Source organism: Oncorhynchus gorbuscha, linkage group LG19 (genome assembly GCF_021184085.1).
Source record: "Oncorhynchus gorbuscha isolate QuinsamMale2020 ecotype Even-year linkage group LG19, OgorEven_v1.0, whole genome shotgun sequence".
NCBI lineage: Eukaryota > Metazoa > Chordata > Actinopteri > Salmoniformes > Salmonidae > Oncorhynchus > Oncorhynchus gorbuscha.
This window is the reverse complement of record NC_060191.1, coordinates 19811579-19836141: the sequence shown is the minus strand read 5'-3', so window position 1 is coordinate 19836141 and position 24563 is coordinate 19811579. Positions and strand designations below refer to the sequence as shown.

At 40.8% G+C, this 24563-nt stretch overlaps 1 protein-coding gene across 2 annotated transcripts; it reads right to left on the bottom strand.

Moving 5' to 3' along the window:
- Positions 1–51: 51 nt before the first annotated feature.
- On the bottom strand, positions 52–21096 carry LOC124005837 (leucine-rich repeat and immunoglobulin-like domain-containing nogo receptor-interacting protein 1). Of its 2 annotated transcripts, none has more exons than XM_046315446.1 (3): positions 20717–21096; positions 3432–3548; positions 52–3325 (listed from the first exon to the last, which is right to left on the bottom strand). In XM_046315446.1, the coding sequence occupies exon 3, from the start codon at positions 3311–3313 to the stop codon at positions 1472–1474; it is 1842 nt and encodes a 613-aa protein (XP_046171402.1). In that variant the 5' UTR covers positions 3314–3325; positions 3432–3548; positions 20717–21096; the 3' UTR covers positions 52–1471. The 2 variants fall into 2 exon arrangements, with proteins under 2 accessions (XP_046171402.1, XP_046171403.1); XM_046315447.1 differs by lacking the exon at positions 20717–21096 and adding an exon at positions 6015–6274.
- Between the last annotated feature and the right edge of the window lie 3467 nt (positions 21097–24563).

The window sequence follows — 24563 nt, the reverse complement described above, 5'->3', positions numbered from 1 at the left end:
TCATTTCATAAAAGGCTATAGGATATTGCTGAATCAATCCAAGGCAATGAGGCAGGTTAAAGGAGGTTTTTAATCATTTCAAAATGCAAAAAGATTATATTATACAAATAAGATAGCAAAACAGACTTGACTATAGATGTGTACATCATTTACATTGTTTTGGAATTTTGGTTTGTGTGTACCTACACAACAAGTGTACATGAAAGAAGAGTGGCATATTTGAGTGACACTAATCCACAGGACTAGATACAGCCATAAAGTAACCTAGAGCATGGAAATGTCCACGACCTACATTTGACATTGAATTTCACAAGGTAATGTTCGCCATTACAGTTTATCATTGTTTCTTTAATGGCGAGTAAGATTACTCAGGCACATATTTTCAATACCCTGTGATCGATAATCATTCAGGAAAAATAAACTGTGTGAGGTTACATGAATGTTATAGAGTTATATTATCATTGAAGCATCGTTGCTGACTGCAACATCTTACCAAATTATACAGTATGAAATTCCGCTGATATAAAAAGAAAACGACTTGCAAAAAGTTATCTTGAATTCTCTGTATTTGATGTGTGCGAACTATCTTACTTTGTTATAAAAAATCTAAATGGAAATAGGATTTAAAGCTTAAAAGATTGCTTATAATATGACATGGAATTGGATACATTCTTATGTACAGATTATAATTTCATCACCCGCTGGACACTGTCATATTCTGATAGCTAAATAATACTCCTGTCCCCAAAACAACATGAATTTTCGTAAACTAGAGGCTAGTCAAAAAGTGAGCCATGAAATGTTACTGTACAGTGAAACTGATTTATCTACAGTATTTGAATATAGCCTAGTACAATATTCTATACATCTATTATAACTATATAACTACAATCATGTGTTTGCATATTATTATAGTTTCATAGAGCCTTAAGCAAATGGTGAGTATGCAGTCTCTGAATGGATCCTCTGTGGATAAGCTTAAATAGTTATCCTCAGGTCAGAGGGCAATGCTTGGTTGACCTGTATTGGCAAGTTGACACATGATATCCACACTTACTATATATCTGTATATCAGATCCACCAAGCACACCTGATATGAGTGAAACGAACCTTGACCCTTATACACATGAACATGTATAATATTTCCTATCATCATGTAGTAGCGGCAAATTCGTTTTGTAGCACTGTAATTGTAATGTTGAATAAATACTTGAATAAAGAAAATGACACAATAAAAAAAAAAAATGACAACAGAGTTTAAATAAACCGGCTTCTAGACAACCGCTGTTCATTATTTTCTTCTCCAAGATATTTAGGATGATAAATCATCAGATATGTATAATTTCTGTATGTTAAGGGTACACTGAGGATCTAGCTTTCTGAAGGCAGACCGTGGCCCTGTGTCCTTGTAGAGCCTTCACCCTCATGGGGTGACACAGTCAATGTGTCCCAAGTTCTCTCCCACATAACCTTAGATAAGCTTCATGGTGAACTTGCCAGCATCCCCTCCACCCCCTCCCCCTCCTCCTCCTCCTACCCCCATTGAGGTACGGGGCACATAGTCGATGGTGGCTGTGTGTTTGATTTGCCCCTTGCTCTGGCTCCAGAAGAACATGAAGACGAAGCAGATAGCCACTGAGCTGAGGAAGGACAGGAAGCCCATGGTGGTGGCAATGATCAGTGTCTTGGCATCAAACGGGTACTGGTTGGCCACCTGGGCAGAGGAGTTGGCAGTAGGGGCATGTGAGGACTCTATCCAGCCTTCGTCGTTGAAAAATGGCATGGTGCGGTTACGTGGGAAACCCTTCACATAGAGGCTGACGTACAGGCTGTCGTTGCCAGCTGCGTTGCCCGCCGTGCACTGGTATGTGCCGCTGTCCTGAACCTGGGCGTAGCGTACCTCTAGAGTCCCATTGGACAACACCCTGATGCGCCCCGTAGTGGAGAGCGGAATCCGCTGGGCTGATAACCAGGTAAAGGAGGGCATTGGGTCACCATCTGCCTTGCACGAGAAGAGCACCGTAGTGCCCTCCTCCACCCTGACCTCCTGGGACCTGCGGTCTACAATGCGGGCCTGCCGGCAGGTGAACAGTCTCGGAAGCTCTTTCTCTGAGAAGTCCCGGAATTCCCGCTCTCGCACCATGTCCGGGGTGGAGCAGGTGGGTTGGCGACCGTCAAAGTTCAGGCGCTGTCGCCGGCGGACCACCCAGAGTAGTCGGCAGTCGCAGGCCAGGGGGTTCCCATCCAGCCGCAGGACCTGCAGATTCCCCACCGAGTGGAAGGCACTGTCCTCCAGTGTGCTGAGCTGGTTGGATGTCACGTTGAGCAGACGGAAGTAAGCCAGCCCCCTGAAGGCCCCTGGCTCAATGCGGAGCAGGTTTCCCCCAGCCAGGTGCAGTTCCTGCAGCCGCAACAGGTCCCCCAGCAGGTTACCCTGGATGGCTGTGATGGGGTTGTAGGACAGGTCCAGGTAGCCCAGGTAGACCAGGTGGCGCAGTGCCTGGTATGGGACAGCACTGAGATTGCAGCTGCTGATGACCAGCGAGGTGAGGTTGAGGCCAATCAGGCTGTTGCTGGCCAGCTTGTCCAGCAAGGGCCAGTGGGAGATGACGAGGCTACGCAGCCGATGCAGGCGGCGGAAGGCATTGTTGGGCAGCGCCGAGATGGTGAGGCGGATCATGCGCAGCCGAGTCAGGCTCTGGAGCTGGGATAGTGCCTCGGTGGGGATGGAGGTCAGGTTGCTGCGGTCCAAATTGAGCTCCTGCAGGTTCTGCAGGCCGGTAAAGGCCCGCTGGGAGATGAACACCAGGTCATTCTCCCCAGCCTCCAGCTGGTGGAGGCTCACCAACTCACGGAAAGTAAAGTCCAGAAAGACCAGGATCTCGTTCTCACTCAGGTCCAGGAAGCGCAGGCTGGGCAGTCCGGAGAAGACCCCCACAGAGATGATCTTGAGGCGGTTGCTCCTAATGCACAGGGTCTTGAGGTTCTGCAGGCCCTGGAAAGCCTCCACTTCAATCATGGCAATGAGATTGTCACTAATGTCCAGATCCTCAAGCTGGGTCATGCCAAAGAACTGGCGACGACCCAGCGTCTTCAGCTTGTTACGAGATAAGTTGATGCGCTGGGTGCCACTAGCGAAGCCCTCAGACACAGAAGTCAGCTGCTTGTCAGAGCAGTTAACTTCTAAAGTCTCAAGCCGACACACACACCTGGCAGGGCAAGGCCAGGGGAAGTCCCCTGCTGACACGCCCAATAATCCACACTGGAGCAAGATGCTCCATGCCCCCCATCTGACAACAGACTCCACAAACATCTTGCCTCCTGCCTAAAAATGGAAACAAAAAGGCTATGAGCAGTCATGCTGACTCACAATGCCATAACAGATGAAAACAAAGTTCTGAATATATTTGAGTATTTGTTAAGGAACTTACCGATTTACTATGAGGATGCAGGTTTTCATAACCAGTGGTGGTCAAGTTGGGATCAGACTTGAGTTAAGTCGTCTATAAGAGATGATGTTCTGTGAAAAACATGTCCTTGCAAGTGGCCTAGAGAGACAAAAGAGACAGGAATTAATCTCCCCCAAAAAAACAAAAGCAAGGATTCTTTGTAGCATTTGTAAATCATGGATTGCAAATGCTATATTTATGGACAAAGCAGTTTTCAACATCTTGAGATAAACCTAAAACAAAAGTGGTAAATTTGAGAGTGGAATCAAGACAAAAAAAAAATGTATTAAAAAATCCACATGATCAACGTCAGAGCATAATTAAGGTACTATTCAGAGCAGATGTCCTGATTACTATCGACCCACATCTCTGTTTAATACAGAGAACATCTCTACTAATTGATTGCCAAATAATACATTGTTTACCACTTTTACTCTGCAACTTATATCCTCAGTCTAAGCTGCAGGCTAAAAGGCAGTGATACGGTAATGAAACACACGCCCATGACCGTGCCCCATCTTGATCTGCACAACAAACAAAAAAATCCTCATTAGTGCATCCAGACCTATGCTCACTGATTCTAAAAACCCTGATGAAGGCCAGTTCAGATGGGAGCTGTGCCCCCTGGCCAGACATCTGGATTAGGCAGGCTATCTGTGGTCAGGGCCAGTGACACGTGACATGCGAAGGCAAATGTGCGCACGTAGGCGATACAGGACCAAGTTGAGAAGGTTGAGTAGGGAATAGTCTAACATTCCCATAGGGGCACATCGTACATACCACAAGAAACAAAATGGTTTTGTCGTACTGTGCAGGCTCCTTTTCAATTCATTAAGCAGGACAAGAAATTAGGGAACATTTTCAACTACACTGTATTTAAAGGGATAGATCAACACAGTTGAACTCATGTATACAATGCTAGCAGCTACTGTAGACTTCCAGTCATTGCACTAACGCTAGTTAGCATTAGCTACAGAAACTACCTTTGACTTCCTTTAAACTGCACACAGACACATACATTTTTTCGTTTGACTTCATTTGAACAAAAAGGCTTAATTGCCAAAATCTCAAACTGTCCTTTTAAGCACAAATATATAAAATATAATATGACATACATTTCAGCAACATTTGTGATTCAACTATGGTGCAAATCAGATTTTGGGAATGCTTTTAAAAGTTTTAATCCTGATGACGACTAAAGCACTGACTAAAGCACTAACTCTTATACCGACACAAATGCCAAAAACATGAGTTGTAACTGCAACTGCATTTAGATCTAGCCCTCAAACACCAAAAGGCTAAATCTAAATCAACAACATCAAAAGCAGTGGTGTAAAGTACTTATGTAAAAATACTTTAAGATGCTACTTAAGTCATTTTTGGGGGTATCTGTACTTTACTATTTATATTTTTGACTACTTATACATCAAAATATTATACTTTTTACTCCATACATTTTCCTTGACACCTAAAAGTACTTGTTATATTTTGAATGCTTAGCAGGACAGGAAAATGGTCCAATTCATGCACAGAACATCCCTGGTCATCCCTGCCTTTAATCTGGCAGACTCATTGAAGACACATGCTTCATTTGTAAATGATGTCTGAACATTGGAGTGTGCCCCTGGCTATCCGTAAATTTAAAAAACAAGAAAATTGTGCAATTTGGTTTGCTTAATAAAAGGAATTTATACTTTTACTTTTGATACTTAAGTATATTTTCAACCAAATACTTTTACTCCAAGTAGAAATTTACTGTGTGCCTTTTACTTTTATTGAGTCATTTTCTATTAAGGTGTCTTTACTTTTATTGAGTCATTTTCTATTAAGGTGTCTTTACTTTTATTGAGTCATTTTCTATTAAGGTGTCTTTACTTTTATTGAGTCATTTTCTATTAAGGTGTCTTTACTTTTATTGAGTCATTTTCTATTAAGGTGTCTTTACTTTTATTGAGTCATTTTCTATTAAGGTGTCTTTACTTTTATTGAGTCATTTTCCATTAAGGTGTCTTTACTTTTATTGAGTCATTTTCTATTAAGGTGTCTTTACTTTTATTGAGTCATTTTCCATTAAGGTGTCTTTACTTTTTCCACCACTGATCAAAAGTTCAAACCTGAATCAACAAAAGTGAAAAGTCATAGCCTACATATATTTCTCCCATCTGGCACAATGTGATGACATAATCATGTTTTTGCTGATATCTTGTAAATGAATCCAATCAGTTTACTAATTGTGGCATTGCATTTGAAAAATTGGCCCCAAGATCCAACTGAAGAAAACATTCACTTAGCTGACAAAGGGTTGTCAGGCACATCAAGAGGACTATGGACCGATCCATTGCTGTGATTTAACTACTGCTTAAAACCAAAACACAAGTAAATATGGGTACAATATAGCTTGCAATTATTTACCGTTACCATATTTCTTTGTTCATGCCCTTTCTAAAATATATCATATTCTACTCTAAAAATGCTGAACATCTACAATCCAATATATCAAATGAATATGCATATGATGACTAATACATCAATATTATAAATATACAGTGCTGAGCTCAGTCAAACCTGCGGGAGCTGCGGCCTCTTAGTCCAACATCATAGAGACACTTTCTCACTCTGTCCTTTCTCGACACAGCCTTATCACTGACCGGCCAACTTGAAATCAGTCCCAGAGTGGCTTGTCTCATCCCTGCTATTCCCGAAAACGGTCTTATAGCGACTAGAAGGGCTGACTCAACCCATCCACTGGAGCTCAGACGCTTGGAACTGCTTGAGCCATTCTAACACCATTGTGCAAGCTAACATAAATGAACCGTGTTGATCCCTCAGTGTGGACTTGTGAGAGACAGAGACTGGCAGGTGCATGACATCACGGCAAGAAGCTAGGTGGTCCGAATGAGGCAGGGCTGTCAGAGGTTGAGCCTTCAGCCACAGTGTTATAGAATTCCTCCTGTTCTACAGTACCAATCAAAAGTTTGGACACTTACTCCTTCAAGAGTTAGTTTATTTTTACTATTTTCTACATTGTAGAATAATAGTGAAGACATCAAACTATGAAATAACACATATGGATTCATGCAGTAACCAAAAGAAATGTAAATATATTTTCTATTTGAGATTCTTCAAAGTAGCCACTCTTTGCCTTGATTTTGCCTTGACAACAACTTTGCACATTCTTGGCATTATTTTAACCAGCTTCATGAGGTAGTCACCTGGAATGCATTTCATTTAACAGGTGTGCCTTGTTAGAAAAATTAATTTGTGGAATTGTTTTCCTTTTTAATGCGTTTGAGCCAATCAGTTGTGTTGTGACAAGGTAGGGGTGCTATACAGAAGATAGTCCTATTTGGTAAAAGACCAAGTCCATATTATGGCAAGAACAGCTCAAATAAGTAAAGAGAAATGACAGTCCATCATTACTTTAAGACATGAAGGTCAGTCAATCCGGAAAATTTCAAGAACTTTTAAAGTTTCTTCAAGTGCAGTCGCAAAAACCGCAGAGTGAAGGAAAAGCAGCCAACAAGTGCTCAGCATATCTGGGAACTCCTTCAAGTCTGTTGGAAAAGCATTCCAGGTGAAGCTGGTTGAGAGAATGCCAAGAGTTGTGCAAAGCTGTCATCAAGGCAAAGGGTGGCTACTTTGAAAAATCTCATATGAAATATATTTTGATTTTTTAAACACTTTTTTGGTTACTACATGATTCCATGTGTGTTATTTCATAGTTTCGATGTCTTCACTATTATTCTACAATGCAGAAAATAGTCATAAAAAAATAAAGAAAAATCCTTGAATGAGTAGGTGTATCCGAACTTTTGACTGGTACTGTATGTCCATGCATACACCATGAAGCTAGATTGCAGCCAATGGTCCTGACCTAGAGGTCACAAAGTGACCAGACCCTGGGTCAGGAACCTAGACTTCACCCACTTTGGATTCCACAGTCACACGGTATCATATTTATTCTAAGTACATTCTTACGGGTAAAAATAGAATACTATTTTAAGTATTGTTCCAATTGAAATAGTTGTTGAGGAAGGTGTTGAATGAAGTCTGTCCTGGGTGGGTATTCGGTTTGTTATTGTTTTTAACTGGACAGTTGATGGCAAAATGCCTGACTGGCCGAGATGTAAAACTTTTGCATAACACCAAAACCCACCCGTCCAAACCTGTGCAGCGGCCAGCTCTTATCTAACAGACAACCACAACGCCAAATGCAAAGAATATCAAAGCCAACCTGATGTAACATCCACTCAGACAATCCCATGGCAGATCCACAAACCATGTTTGGTGTTTGGGTTGGATCCCACTGTTGCTTAATTCTTTCAAACATTTGGACTTTGCCACTCAGCTCTCCCCCACCATCACATAAAACTCATCAAGTCCGCTCAGCTGTCATCGTGTTACATCAAACTGTGGACAGATGTCAGAACATTCTGAGTGTCAAAACAGTGACCTTGCAGTGCGTGCCTAGCTACAGAATCCCCATTACTGACTCCATGGAATGACTTTAGGTAACCAAAACTGTGGCTCATGAGCCTCCTTCTCATTTTGACATGACCCACAGCAGAAACAGAGCAAAACAACAACCCCAAACTAAGTTTGATCTGTTTTTTAATGTGATTCATTGTTTTGAAGTGGTATCTGCTCTGCAACCTGACTAGTATTTCCCAAAGCCTTTGGTCTTTCCTACCTCAAGACATATCTTTCCCGATCAGTATTGGCAGGGACACTTAGAGATTATGGGCAAGAAGACCCAATTGAACCGGTGCATGATGTCTAGCTGGGGGCCGCTTTGGATGGGTCCACGAGAACAGTCTTGTGTTCATTCATTGTATTGAAGTCAGTCCTCAAAACAGACACCCTGGCAGACTTTTCCTCCCCTCCCCACATTGGTCACTCTCCAAATCATCATGGGGTTAGAAATAGAATGCACAGTGTAAGCCAGGCTGCACTTTGACACTTGTATAAGTGCTATTCTTAGACCAATTAAGATGGCTGAAATTAAACAACAGCACGGACCAGGGGGCCCGGGTGTGTGCATCCACTCTGTTGAAAGTGTCTCAGTGTGTATATCTGTATGTTTTTATATGCTAGAAAGACATTGTTTATTGCTCCTGGCACCTGCCCCTGTGTACCAGCCTCTGTGATATGCACCAGAGTTCTACAAGCGTGTATTAAAAGGTTTGTGAGCAGAACAGCTGCTAGGCCGAGGGGGAGAGAATAGCAGTGCTCTTCAGAATGCCAGATTTTCTTGCCATTGGGTCTGCCAGGGAAAGGAGAAAGGGCTCGTAAACAACCTCATGTCAAGCGAGCCATTTCTGATTCAAACACTTTAAAACATTTTGTAAAGACAACATATACCTCAATGATATTGCAGTGTGTGTGTGTGTGTGTGTGTGTGTGTGTGTGTGTGTGTGTGTGTGTGTGTGTGTGTGTGTGTGTGTGTGTGTGTGTGTGTGTGTGTGTGTGTGTGTGTGTGTGTGTGTGTGTGTGTGTGTGTGTGTGTGTGTGTGTGTGTGTGTGTGTGTGTGTGTGTGTGTGTGTGTGGACCTACGTTAGATAGATTGTGTAATTGCATTACACTAAGCATATAGGGAAGCCATAAAGAAGAGTATGTTTGTCTGGCTGTAAGCTTGCAACTGTGACAAATATGATTATATTAACTGTGTGACACTGTTCCCACATTTGCAATTGCATTTGTTTCATCTGGATTTAATGTGTTTTATACAAATGCCTTTTGTGTGTATTTGCAACTTAAATATCTGTGGGTTTTGGAGAGTTTCTGATCTTTGTATGGTGGAATGTGTGTCTGCGTCGGGATGCTTAGGGTTAGGCGTTATGCATTATGTGTGTGTGTATGCGTGTGTGCGCTCTGAATATGTTTGTATTTACACGCTCACTCTTTCACACAGACAGAGGCAGAAGTGGGTCACTATGACAACCCACTCAAATCAATCTGGTTCCAGAGACAGTGTTCTGTCGTGTTGCAGGGTGCACTATATTATAATTCTTTATCAAGGCAGTCAGTTAAGTCACTGCTCGCACAAAGTGCACTGTCTGCAAAATTAATAATAGCACAAATAAATGAGAAAAGATAATTGGTTTCAGTGCAGCACTGATGTGACATGCCGAATGAGGTCGTTTTAGTTAATAGCATTGACAGATTGAATCCAACAAGGTACAATGAGAGAAAGAACCATGTCTGACAGGAGGAGATGGATGGTAAAACAAGGATTCCAGCAAGCACGCTTTTAAAAAAAGGTACTTGATTCTTCTGAAGGTGGACTTCAGCAGTCAGGAAACATTCCGCCTATGGGGAGTATACCAAGAATATATAACAGCAGCCAATTGTACCATCCTTGGGTTACATTGGGCCTGTTATAAGGTCTCCTTTAGGCTACACTTTCATTAGAATGTCCTTCCATTTTCAGCATACCCTCTCTGCTTTCACTATTCCAAAACAGCTTTGAGAGGACAAAGAGATCAACCTCTTGAAAGAGAGCCACAACAGTTTGTTACGGGTTGCGTTTTTTTTTTTTTGTTGACAGAAAAGCAACTACACTACATAATCCTCCACACACCACTGGACAGGTGGAGCTTTTCCCGTTTGGCACACTTACGGGCTGCTTGCTAATCTGATCAGAGCCAGCCACGATCCTAACTTGATTCCAATAAAGTAAACAGCTATGGTGGTGCTAAAGCTATAGCGTTGGTCCAATCATGTGGAACGCTAATGGAATGCACATACTGTCCTCCCTGGGTACGGCACATACTGGGGCTGTTATCTCGTCCAATAAATGTGACAACCGCGGTTGAGTCTGAAAGGATACATCATCAAAGAAAGGCAAAGAGACACCGTGTCCATTTCCTTGTGACCTCAGAGTAAGTGTGCAGGTTTTTCAACCATGCTTCATTTTGCTCAAATAGATTGGTTGGGAAATTAACAATGAGGTTTTATTATAGTGCTGTGATGTTGTGTTTACATCACTGATTCGTTTAATAAGTCCTCTGATTTGCAGAAACACTACAGCAACTTAATCAAATTAAAAGGTAGAATGAAAACATGCATAAACATTAGTCATAGTCCTTTAGCACAGTCTCTCATAACCACTGCAATTGCGAGAATAAGTCATTTGTTGATTTCACATGAGCCCAAGGGTATTGCCATTTAAATCTTCATATTGTGGCTTTTATTATGTATGCATAATGTTTATGCTCAATCCTTCCAAATGGGTCTTGTTTGAGGCTACTGAAATGGCATAAAAAAAGAGAATGACAGAAACAATCCTTTGAAATTGTCAACCCAGCACAGAGTTTGCGTGAACAGAATGCATTATCCTCCATAAACAGGTTTTTAAACCAACTCTCCAATACTAGTGATGGGCAGTTCCGTGTAAAAAGCCCTATGAGCATTCACATGTGAAGTTCATAGGAGCACATCAAATTTGGTGTGAAATGAAACCTACGAGAGTCAATATTTCTGGGGGGGAAATACATTGTCCACCATTGTCCATGCTAGAAATTAGGAATAAACAAAGGCTTTGATTTCTGGTCAAACAGATGGAAAAGGGGTCTTAGAAAACATCTAGCAGAAAAAGTCTTAAAAGGTATTAGAATTTAATTTTAAAAAATAACAATTTGCCTTCTCTAAGTTTAAGAAATATTGTCTAGTATCATTCAGTTACCAAAAACCCACATATCTTTAAAGATATTTCCTAATTTCTCTCCCTCAGGAGGGACGATTATGAAAGTTCACATAACAAGTAAAGGTAGACCAACCAATTATGTTTGTGTTTTTACTAATAACAATTTGGTTCATAATTTATTAAGTGATTAAAACGCATTATTCTGTTAACAAATCGTTGAAAGAATAACCAAAAAATCTGCAACAGACTGACTGCAACTGAATGGCTACAATGGAAATTCATAGTAGTCAGAAACCACAGTTGGGTCACCTGCCTGCTACTGTCCTCCCTTCCACTGGCATACTGTTATGTTCAGCTCATAACTGTTTTCTTTCTGTCAAGTGGTGGTCAAAGCAAGAGTTTGAAAACAATCTAGATAAACCACCTCTTACTGACATCTACCCATGTGCCCCCTCTCTTTTTCTATTTATTGTAACCAACTGCGCTGTACTGTGATGTCCAAACTTGAAAGATAAATGTCTATGATTGGTACAGATTTGGTCTGGTCAATAGTGATGCATTGTGGGTACAAACCCAGCTAGCACATAATGTTCTGAGAACCATATGTTTCTTAGAGTTTGATGAGAGTGTGCTTGTCCATTGTGAATGTTTTCAAATGGTTCTTTCCATAAAAACCACAAGAAAACATTAGTAACGTTAGAGAATGTTCCAAGAATGTTATTTAAAAACATATACATTCCGTTCTCAGCTTCAACAAAATGATCTATATCCTCTCTCTTTAAGTGTGTTCAGGTGTATTAGCTGTGCCAACTTATTGGCCAGATCTTAATGAGCGCATCTTAAGAAGTGCTTGTTTCCTTTGAAATGGAGTCTGTTTGAATAGACTAAAATGAACAGTTTTGTGTGCATAAGCAAACATGTCATGCTACCTCCATCCTGGTGGCGCAGTGGACTAATTCCATGGAAAATGACAGAAAAGTATAGGTTCAATGTGTTCAATCTGTGCTTGGAGTTCAAAAACGTAACCTAAAATAAGATAGCAGTTTATTAAAAGTCTTATTGAACAATTCTGTGAAAGTTTTGAAGAAGTTATTCAAGAACCTCCAAATTAACTATAATCTCCATTCACAGAGCTTCAGTAAAACCACCCAGGAAAGCTTTCAAGGTAACAGAGCAAAACATCTACCTGCAACCTACTGTAAAATAAATGTTCTCAGAACAGCCGAAATGTTAACTTCTGTTAGCAGAACATTTTAAAAAAATGTTAAGTTATGTTTTACCAGTCAGGAAACACATGGCTTCATTCCAACAACCAATGTGAAACCAAAAACAGTAGTTCCCACAACTTCCAAGGAACCAAATGTGCTAGCTGGGAAAGCCAAATATTTTATGGGTCATATGGATGCATTGACTGGCGAGAATGCAAGAGTTGTTTACCGATAGCACTGAAATCACACACACACACACACAAATTTGGAATCAAATCAAACTTAATTTGTCACATGCGCCGAATACAACAAGTGTAGACCTTACCGTGAAATGCTTACTTATAAGCCCTTAAAACTTCTTATGGCGGCAGGGGCAGTATTGAGTAGCTTGGATGAAAGGTGCCCAGAGGTGCCTAGAGTAAACGGCCTGCTCCTCAGTCCCAGTTGCTAATATATGCATATTATTATTACTATTGGATAGAAAACACTCTGAAGTTTCTAAAACGGTTTGAATGATGTCTGAGTATAACAGAACTCATATGGCAGGCAAAAACCTGAGAAGAAATCCAAACAGGAAGTGAGAAATCTTACGTTGGTCGATTTTCAACCCATCCCCTATTGAATTCACAGTGGGATATGGATGAAGTTGCACTTCCTAGGGCTTCCACTAGATGTCAACTGTCTTTAGAAACTTGAATGAGGCTTCTACTGTGATGTGGGGCTGAATAAGAGCTGAATGAGTCAGGTTACGGGCAGAGAGCCATTTCCTGGTCACGCGTATTTCACATGATAGCGACCTGCGTTCCATGGATTCTCTACACACAAAGCAATTCTCCGGTTGGAACATTAGTGAATATTTATGATAAAAACATTCTAAAGATTGATTCTATACTTAGTTTGAAATGTTTCAACTAAGTATATCCAACGAGCGTTTGTATATGTGTACCTAACGCACTAACAAAAGTAGCTACTTGGACATAAATAATGGACATTATCGAACAAATCAAGCATTTATTCTGGAACTGCAATTCCTGGGAGTGCATCCTGATGAAGATCATCAAAGGTAATGGAATATTTATAATGTAATTTCTGATTTCTGTTGACTCCAACATGGGGGACAATTTTTATTTGTTTTCTGAGCACCGTCTCAGATTATTGTATGGTTTGCTTTTTCCGTAAAGTTTATAAAAAATCTGACACAGCGGTTGTATTAAGGAGAGGTGTATATCCATGTCTAACACTTGAATTTTCATCGACATTTATAATGAGTATTTCTGTCAAATGATGTGGCTCTCTGCAATATCACCAGATGTTTTTGGAACTAGTGAATGTAACGTGCCAATGTAAACTCAGATTTTGTTTATATAAATATAAACTTTATCAAACAAAACATACATATATTGTGTAACATGAAGTCCTATGAGTGTCATCTGATGAAGATCATCAAAGGTTAGTGATTCATTTTCTCTCCATTTGTGCTTTTTGTGAATCCTCTCTTTGTCTGTAAAAATGGAGAGTTTGTAGTTTTTCTTTGGCTTGGTAGTGACCTAATAGAATCATTTGTGGTGCTTTCGCTGTAAAGCCTATTTGAAATCGGACACTGTGGTGGGATTAACAACAAGATTACCTTTAAAAAACGGTATAAGATACATGTATGTTTGAGGAATTTTCATTACGAGATTTGTTGTTTTGAATTTGGTGCCTTGCACTTTCACTGGCTGTTGTCATATTGACCCCGTTAACGGGATTGCAGCCCAAAGAAGTTTTAACCAACAGCGCAGTTCAAGAAGAGTTAAGAAAATATTTACAAAATTAAAATAAAAAAGTTTTTTAATTTAAGTAACAAAAAAATAACAATAACGAGGCCACATACAGGGGGTACCGGTACTGAGTCAAAGGGCTATATAAATCAATTTGATTTGTTTTGATGTGTGGGGGTACAGGTTGGTCGAGGTAATTTGTACATGTAGGTAGGGGTGAAGTGACTATGCATAGATAATAAACAGCGAGTAGCAGCTGTGTACAAAACAAATGGAGGGGGGTGGGTCAATGTAAATAGTCCGGTGGCCATTTGATTAATTGTCCAGCTGTCTTGTGGCTTGGGAGTAGAAGCTGTTAAGGAGCCTTTTGGTCCTAGACTTGGCACTCCGGTACCGCTTACCGTAGCAGAGAAAATAGTCTATGACTTGGGTGACTGGAGTCTCTGACAATTTTTTGGGCTTTCCTCTAACACCGCCTATTATATAGGTCCTGGATGGCAGGAAGCTTGGCCCCAGTGATGTGCTGGGCCGTACGCACTACCCTCTGTAGCGCCTTATGGTCAGGTGCCGAGCAGTTGCCATACCAGGCAGTGATGCAACCGGTCAGGATGCTCTCGATTGTGCAGCTGTAGAACTTTTTGAGGATCTGGGGACCCATGCCAAATCTTTTCAGTCTCCTGAGGGGGAAAATGTGTTGTCGTGCCCTCTTCACAACTGTCTTGGTGTGTTTGGACTATGATGGTTCGTTGGTGATGTGGACACCAAGGAACTTGAAACTCTCAACCTTCTCCACTACAGCCCCATCAATGTTAATGGGGGCCTGTTCGGCCCGCCTTTTCCTATAGTCCACGATTAGCTCCTTTGTCTTTCTCACATTGAGGGAGAGGTTGTTGTTCCGGCACCACAATGCCAGTTCTCTGACCTCCTCCCTATAGGCTGTGTCATTGTTGTCGGTGATCAGGCCTACTACTGTTGTGTCATCAGCAAACTTAATGATGGTGTTGGATTCGTGTTTGGCCATGCAGTTGTGGGTGAACAGGGAGTACAGGAGGGGTCTAAGTACACACCCATGGGGGGCCCCAGTGTTGAGGATCAGCGTGGCAGATGTGTTGTTGCCTACCCTTACCAACTGGGGGTAATAATATCCAGTGTAGAATAACAAAAATGTTCTACCTTTGCATACCTATTCAGTAAACATCATCCATAATTATGCAATTATGTATAGAATGGTTGGTTGTTTAGAATCAAAACTGACACGTACACAACTATGGGGTAAAACAGACGAGGGTTGGCTTAGATTGTTGACAGCATGTAAACTACACTGAACAAAAATATCAATGCAATGTGTAAAGTGTTGGTCCCATGTTTCACAAGTTGACATTGTTTATACACTGCTGCTACTCACTGTTTATTATCTATGCATAGTCACTTTACAAATTACCTGGACGAACCTGTACCCCACACACATTGACTTTGTACCCCCTGTATATAGCCTCGTTATTGTTATGTACATTTCTTATGTTACTATTTGATTGATTAGATGTTTTATTTTTTGGTAAAAATTTTATTAACTGTAATTCTTGAACGGCATTGTCGGTTAAGGGCTTGTAAGTAAGCATTTCACGGTAAGGTCTACACCGGTTGTATTCGGGGCGCATGTGACAAGTAAAATTTGATTTGAAATATAAGATCCCAGAAATGTTTCATACGTACAAAAAGCTTATTTCTCTGAAATGTTGTGCACAAATTTGCTTACATCCTTGTTAGTGAGAGTTTCTCCTTTGTCAAGATAATCCATTCACCTGACATGTGTGGCAAATCAAGAAGCTAATTAAACAGCATTGTCTACAGCACAGGTGCACCTTGTGCACGGGACAATAAAAGGCCACTTTAAAATGTGCAGTTTTGTCACAACACAATGTCACAGATGTCTCAGGTTTTGCAAATGGCATGCTGACTGCAGGAATTTCCACCAGAGCTGTTGCTAGAGAATATAATGTTAATTTCTCTACCAAAAGCCACCTCCAACATCATTTTTGAGAATTTGGCAGTACGTCCAACCAGCCTCACAACCGCAGACAACGTGTATGGCGCCGTGTGGGCGAGCAGTTTTCTGATGTCAACATTGTGAACAGAGTACCCCATGGTGAGAGTGGGGTTATGGTATGGGCAGGCATAAGCTATGGACAACACAAACGATTGCATTTTATCAGTGGCAATTTCAACCCTGAGGCCAATTGACATGCCATTCATCTGCAGACATCACCTAATGTTTCAGCATGATAATGTATTGTCGCAAGGATCTCTACACAATTCCTGGAAGCTGAAAATGTCCCAGTTATTCCATGGCCTGCATACTCAGCAGACATGTCACCCATTGAGCATGTGTGGGATGCTCTGGATTGACATGTACAACAGCGTGTTCTAGTTTCCACCAATAGCCAGCAACTTCGCACAGCCATTGAAGAGGAGTGTAACAACCGGCCACAATCAACAGCCTGATCAACTCTATGTGAAGGAGATGTCGCTCTGCATGAGGCAAATGGTGGTCACACCAGATACGGACTGGTTTTCTGATCCACACCCTTATCTTTTTTTAAGGTATCTGTGAACACCAGATGCATATCTGTATTCCCAGTCATATTAGATTAGGGCTTAATATATTTATTTCAATTGACTGATATCCTTAAATTCTTTGAAATTGTTGCATGTTGTGTTTATATTTTTGTTTAGTATATATTTCATCTCCAATGTTGAAAAGAAATACATTTGCAGAATGAGAACTTGTCCTTCAAATACATTGTTACAGTTGTTGATTAGCTAGCACATTTTTGCCATATTAGCATTGACAGGAAATTAGTCAAAACACCTTAAAACAAGACATGGTATCAAGAACAACATAAAACTAGCTGAAACGACTCCCCACATGGCAGCTTCTTATCATTGCTGCTAGCTATCTGGTCATGCAGAATCACAACAACACACCACCTTCTGCCCCAGTAAAGCGTTTGCATTGTTTTTGTGATGTCAGCTAACCTGTCTACAGTACAGATCAAGAACACATGATGTCATTCTGTTACCATCATTCTGTTACCGTGTGATAATCCACTTCACTGTAATTCAATAACCAAAATATGTATATATTTTTTTCAAACTCAAGGTGTCATACACTACATGACCAAAAGTATGTGGACACCTGCTCGTCAGACATCTCATTCCAAAATCATGGGCATTAATGTGGAGTTGGTCCTCCCATTGCTGCTATAACAGCCTCCACTCTTCTGGGAAGGCTTTCCACTAGATGTTGGAACACTGCTTCAGGGACTTGCTTCCATTCAGCCACAAGAGCATTAAGGAGTTTGGGCACTGATGTTGGCTCGCCTGGCTCGCAGGCCTGTTCCAATTCATCCCAATGTTATTCGATGGGGTTGAGGTCAGGTCTCTGTGCTGGCCAGTCAAGTTCTTCCACACCGATCTCGACAAACCATTTCTGTACGGACCGCGCTTTGTGCAAGGTGGCATTGTGATGCTGAAACAGGAGAGGGCCTTCCCCAAACTGTTGCCACAAAGTTGGAAGCACAGAATCATCTAGAATGTCATTGTCTGCTGCAGCGTTAAGATTTATCTTCACTAGAACTACGGGGCCTAGCCCGAAACATGAAAAATAGCCCCAGACCATTATTCCAACTCCACCCGTTAGAATTATGCATTGGGACAGGTAGAGTTCTCCTGGCATCCGCCAAACCCAGATTCATCCATCGGACTGACAGATGGTGAAGCGTGATTCATCACTCCAGAGAACGCATTTCAACTGCTCCAGATTCCAATGGTGGCAAGCTTTACACCACTCCAGGCAACGCTTGGCATTGCACATGATGATCTTAGGCTTGTGTGTGGCTGCTCGCCCATAGAAACACATTTCATGAAGCTCCTGACAAACAGTTATTGTGCTAACTTTGCTTCCAGAGGCAGTTTGGAAATCGGTTGTGGGTTTTGCAACCGAGGACAGGCAATTTTTACACGCTACGCACTTCAGCACTCGGTGGCCCCGTTCCTAGAGATTGTGTGGCCTACCACTTTGTGGCTGTGCCGTTGTTACTCCTAGACATTTCCACTTCCCAAAACAAGCACTTACAGTAGACCGAGGTAGCTCTAGCAGGTCAGAAATTTGACAAACTGACTTGTTTCGAAGGTGGCATCCTATGACGGTGCCACGTTGAAAGTCACTGAGCGCTTCAGTAAGGCCATTCTACTGCCAATGTGTGTATATGGAGATTGAATTGCTGTGTGCTCCATTATATACACCTGTCAGCAACTGGTTTGGCTGAAATGGCCGAATCCACAAATTTTAAGGGGTGTCTAGATACTTTTGTAGATATAGTATATCATAGCTGACACCCCATTATTTATGTAGACATATTTGAATCTTAATTCAGAGTCGTTTTTGGACAACGTGGTCACATAAAACACTGATGGAGATTTCACTGTCATTCTGTTACCAAACTTTACATCTGCACTGTTCTTCGAGTAAAAGTCTTTTTGTAAAATGTTCTGTGAAAATTGATAAAAGTAGTCCTTGTGCATCGAGTAGTGTGGTTTGTTTAACCTTGAAATCAATGTTTTATGTTTGGCATACTATTAAAGTGAAATATCATCTCATCAACATTATTTTACAGTGGAATTGCCTTGATGTTAATCCCCTGGACTGTAAGAGTCAAATTGGAGCAGAATGGATGAAAGTGTGCAAGGATCTGTGGTGCATTCTTCCAGGTTCAAAGGGCAAGGTCATGCGGTAGAAGGGTCACACAGCTCTTTGAAGCTGGTATACAAAACCGAAAGTAAAAGACACAAAAACTAAATTTAATGAATGGGAAACATAGAAATAACACATATAGAACATATCTACCGCTTCTTAGACTTGCTTTAATTGTGAATGATAGATCTATAACCTGCACTTCTATGTGAATTTGGTCAGGTCACCCAAAATGTTACATATTGTATCTTTAACGATTGTTTGTGTGTGTGTGTGTGTGTGTGTGTGTGTGTGTGTGTGTGTGTGTGTGTGTGTGTGTGTGTGTGTGTGTGTGTGTGTGTGTGTGTGTGTGTGTGTGTGTGTGTGTGTGTGTGTGTGTGTGTGTGTGTGTGTGTGTGTGTGTGTGTATCATTGTTTTAGTGCCATACTAGTTAGTACAATACTAACAAGTAATTGTTCAAATATATATTTAATGCAAAATATGGATTCGTGTTTGATGGAGTCACACCAGCCCAGAAACGAAATAATACATCTTAAATGTATGCATTTAAAGACTCCCATATGGCTCCATGACACATATTAAAAAGATATGGCCGTTTTTATAGTGGGAGTGTGACTCCGTTACCGCGTGACCTTGCCCCAATGCTTTTAACTAAGCCTGCTATTAAGGACTGCAGATGAAGCTAAAAGCTGCAGCTGAGCAACCTGTCGAAATATATTCTCATCCCTGGACTGTTGGGACTGTATAAACAGCCCTGCCTCACGTAACTTTGAAATTAAGAACAAGTCCATTTACATTTCAGTAATGACGACCAAGCAAAACAAAGAAGGCACTGATGAAAAATATTTTCTTGCTTGACCCAGATCAGGTCAGGTTGATAATTAAAAGTCAGGATAAATCATTCCCCTAACAAGGATACTGAAATACTTCCTGTGCATAAAGCACCTCCTGATTAAAGTGCCTATTTGGCCAGTCACCAAAAGGTACTCTTTGGCATTCTGCTTTGCCAGTCGCACTTCATTGTTGTGATATTCTCCTTCTTCTGTGATATGCGCCTTCTCTCTGGCTGGGGACAAAAACGTACAAAAAAATCTACAAACTGGATAACATTATTGTATCTTTCTCTCTCCCTTGATGAATTATAATTGAAATTTTAATTTTAATTTATCAGGCTGCAGATGAAAATCAATTATGAAGTTGAAAATCTATCATAAACGTCTAATTATCTAATTATACGTTTTAATGGATATTTATATAATTGTCTCATCCAACGTATTCTAAATGATAAGAACATTTACCAGGATTCAGAATTAGGATTGCTTTAAAAAATATATATATATATTGTCACGACCGGAAAAACTTTGCATTCTGCATACTTACATAAATCAAGGTGTCTAGACTTTGCTTCTTTGACAATATAGCCTAGCCAACCCAGGTACTGTATTTTGTATATTTATTAATATTACGTTTGTGTGTTTTTGTTCCTTCCATATTAGGTTGTGGACCTGTTCAAATGTTGAGTCAAAGGAATACAATGGAAATCACAGTCACCATTTTGGCACTTATTGTGGGATTAAAATCGAAAGCCATGTCAAGAACTCGTTTGAGCTGGTCTCTGTCCAGAAGCCCACGTTGACCATAAAAACTATTACATGGGGTCTGAATTAGGCTGACCCATAAATCAATCGCCGCCAAAGAGCGACAACACAAGTCCGCTCCTGTACAAAATATTGCTGCCCACAGGTGCTTAGTTCATATTATTGACAAGTAGCCAACAATGCAGATTGGTAAATCAGTAGCCTATGAACTGTCTGATATAAAAACACAATTGCAAAATCAATTAGGGTTACACAATTTAAAATGTACACTGAAAATTGTATACAATGAACGAAAACTCACCAGCTAATGACTTCAACAAAACGTTGATAGTAAAACATTTCCATATTTTACGCACAACTCCAAACGTTCAGGTTCCTTCTCGCCTAAGCTTTTCGTGTCGGTTGCTGGTTGATTTATCATGTTTTACAAGACTTTAAAACATATGCCTTGAGACCTTACACAATTTAATTTGTCCTCTATCATTAATTTATTCTGACTACTGCACCACCCTCTGGGGTAGGATAATTACGCTACGGAAAATAATTTAGGTCGACTACTTTATTCTCTTCTGACGCTATCGAAAGCCCGCCTTCTTGCCCTGCTTGTGCTCTTCTGCGTGGTAGTGACGCTCTTGCTCGAGTCGCAATTGCATCCCACAGAAAAATATCAGAATTACCTCAAGCGAACTGGAGGAAAGTGGCCTATTGGTGTACATCAACGAACCAGTCAACTACATGAATGAAACCCTTGTCCATGAGGACATAGTGCAACGACCAAGTGTGTAAGAACGAGTTCATAGTAGGCTACCATGGATGCGCGAATATGGTGGCGAAATCCCTGAGATTTTAGCATTCTAAAAGGATTTGTGATGTTATCCAGACTGATTGAGTTCTGGAAATGATCCACGACAGTACATTACTACCGCGCCGGCTAGGCCAATATTTGGGAATGATGGGCAAATGTGCACTCTGGTCAGGCAAATCTTTTGACTTAGGCAAGACACAAGCTGTATAGAAAGTAAATAAATATATATAAATACAAAACTATAGGGCAATCACAGACTAAATTCATCCCCTTCAGCGTTCAGTTGGAGAGCCCATGCCTCAAAGTGTGCATACAAATGCATGCAATCATTCGTGGATTTGCCACAATAATCCTCACAAATCATTATTTGATATTTTAATTGGCACACAAACATATTGGTATGTTTGATTCTAAACTGAAATTGAGCATTCCTTTTAGGTTATACAAGAGATTTATGTTCAAGAAGAATTCTGTCTAGAACAGGGATTTTGCCACCATATTCAAGTGTGGCCAACCTGACAATGCCCTGTGAGCTTTACAAGTCAATCCAACTCCCCATCAATGGGATTCGGGCAAACTACTCTGGGTTTTGTTTTAATCGAACACTGTGACTGCTTCACAGAAAGAAGCCAGATGGGCTAGATGTTGGGCCTTGGCTCCCACTAGTAAATGGTAGATTTGGGCTCAACCACAGTTCCATTTGAATGAATCCTCATCAGTTTACCTGGTGTTCTCTGATTGGAGCAGGGCAGCCTTGCGGTTCCTCTCTATGGAGCATAACATGGAGCATCTGCCAGACGGTATGTTCCTGATGAGGAGCTAGAGGAAAAGTGCACCTGAAACTGAGGCAGGTGCAGAAGTTTATTGCGTTTAACAACACTCATGGCCATGTTCATTTGGAGAGACTGCCTTACAAGGGAAAATGTCAAAGTGTTTAAGGTTAAGTTTATGCATCAACTCCACATTTTTAAGGTAATGTTTAAGGTTAGGCATTAACTCTCAATGGTTAAGGTAAGGGTTAAGGTTTGGGATAGGCTTAAACAATATATATAGAAAACTACTTTCTATCACTGGATTCAAACATTCAACTTTTGGAATTAGAGGAAGATGCTTGAAGGTGACCTTGCTCACTGTTGCCCCTAGTGGCTGGTTTCCAGGTCATCTCCTGACATCCTCGGACATGGATGGACAGCAGAATATTAGAATACTGACTTGTATCATGGGTGACCTGCCTGCCTGGATTGATGTAAAAAAAATGCATTAGAGATACATTATGTATTGATTGCACAGGAGTCCCACACTCTCCACATGACATGATGTTACAGTGTTGTTCACCGAGGTGCATTAGTTGGCGTTGGTTGCTTTGCCAACATAATGTAGCTGACAGTCACTTAATTCATTTTAATGACCAGTATGTTACATTTGCTGTAATGATCGTGAGTAGCCTTTTATTTCTCTGTATCTGAAACTGGTGCGCCATCCATTAGTGATTTGGAAGGACAGTGGCACTCTTGGCAAAGCCCAAAGGACTTTAATTCCGTTTGGCCACTGGGGGGAGAATGTCTAAAATGAACAAAGGGAGATGGAGCCTGTCCTCTATAATTAACCAGGTTCACCTTTACTACCTTATGGAGTTCACTTACTTTAATCGGAATTACAGTAGTACAACAAAACAATCTAGTGGACTACATTAGTGTCACATACTCCATTTCACATATATCAGACCTGAACTAAATCTGAGAAAACATGATGAGGAATGATTTGCATCATTGTCAAAATATTTATATCAACATTGTTGGTTAATGTAGATATATATTTCTATCAAAAAAAAAACATGTACAGAATAACACAAAGATAATGTTGTGTTTCATCAGAATGATACCATAAAGAATCATAATCTGTACAATATGAATAATCGTTATGTTTTTCTCTGCGTAGGAAGGAGCCTGAAATTAAGGATGAGCTCTTTCTTGAGGGTTTTTCTTTTTGTAGCGGCTGCCACAGACAGATGGTCAAAGACCTGCTAACAGGCTCTGCTTGGTTAGCGGCCAGCACTTCGTTTTGTAACCAAGAAGATTACATTGGGATTATTTGTTTTGGGTGGCTCTGATCCATCCTTAAATGTTTTTATATAATGAAAACAAGAGGAAAACAAAAACAAAGCACACTCCCTTCTCCAAAGCAAGACTCAATAAATTAATTACATGTAAATGCTAATCTCAGACAAACATGTAATTAGTAAAACATTGTTGTGATGAATTCGTTAAATGTTTTTACAAAACAGAATTATGTGTTGGTGATGTTGCTTGGTTGATGCGGATAATAGATTCAGGGATACTGGGAATTTGTGAAAATTGCTTTTGTCTGTTATAACAGTTTGACCACCATTTAAATTTGAGATTTGAGTTTAAAGTCTATAACAGACCAAAACAACCAACAAACCAAGTAAACAAACACACACACACACACACACACACACACACACACACACACACACACACACACACACACACACACACACACACACACACACACACACACACACACACACACACACACACACACACACACACACACACACACACACACACACACACACACACACACACGCACGCACACACACACACATTAGTAACTGTGGTGCATGGAATTTCATATGATATCAAAGGTCATCCTAATACTATTCTGTGGATCAAAGCATGGAACTCCAAATAGACCTATCAGCTTTTAATCCCACAGTGAGGCCTCAGCTGCTGTCTCTTGTGGCTCTGCTTGGCTCCACTAATGAACAGGCCCATAATGCAGAGTGCTCAAGTATTCTTTAAAATATTGGCACCGCTATAAAGTGAATGTCACTTAGCTACAGTCTCCCAGCTCATTTCATTTTCTCTTCTGCATAGTGAGTGTTTGACCCTGGTCTAAAAATATGCTTTGGAGGCCGAAGCATGAGGCACGCACCACTTTAACTACATTTTGTTTCGGACTACTAATCCCTAAAGAGCAAACTTGGAGATGGAGCAGCACGGGGCAGATGAGATCTACCAATTTTTAAATAAAATAGTGAATGAGCTTGCAGTCTGTGGCATTGTAATTGGCTTTTCATTCTGTCTGTGTGATGTGGAGGTTAGCCATTTCTGCTCTGCATGACCTTTAATCCCATAAACAGTAAAGGGAACATGTGCACGTCAACAAAAATAACAGACGCCTGCACAATGATCCCAGTTAATATCATTAGTTATTAGGAATCATGAATGGCTTTGTTTCATTGCCAGATATGATGGCATCCTGTGATCATTTCCACATCAGCACATGTCAAACCAAATCAAACAGAACTAACAGTGAA

Coding starts and splice junctions, on each gene's coding strand:
- LOC124005837 (XM_046315446.1), bottom strand. CDS start 3,313: ATGTTTGTGGAGTCTGTTGTCAGATGGGGGGCATGGAGCATCTTGCTC.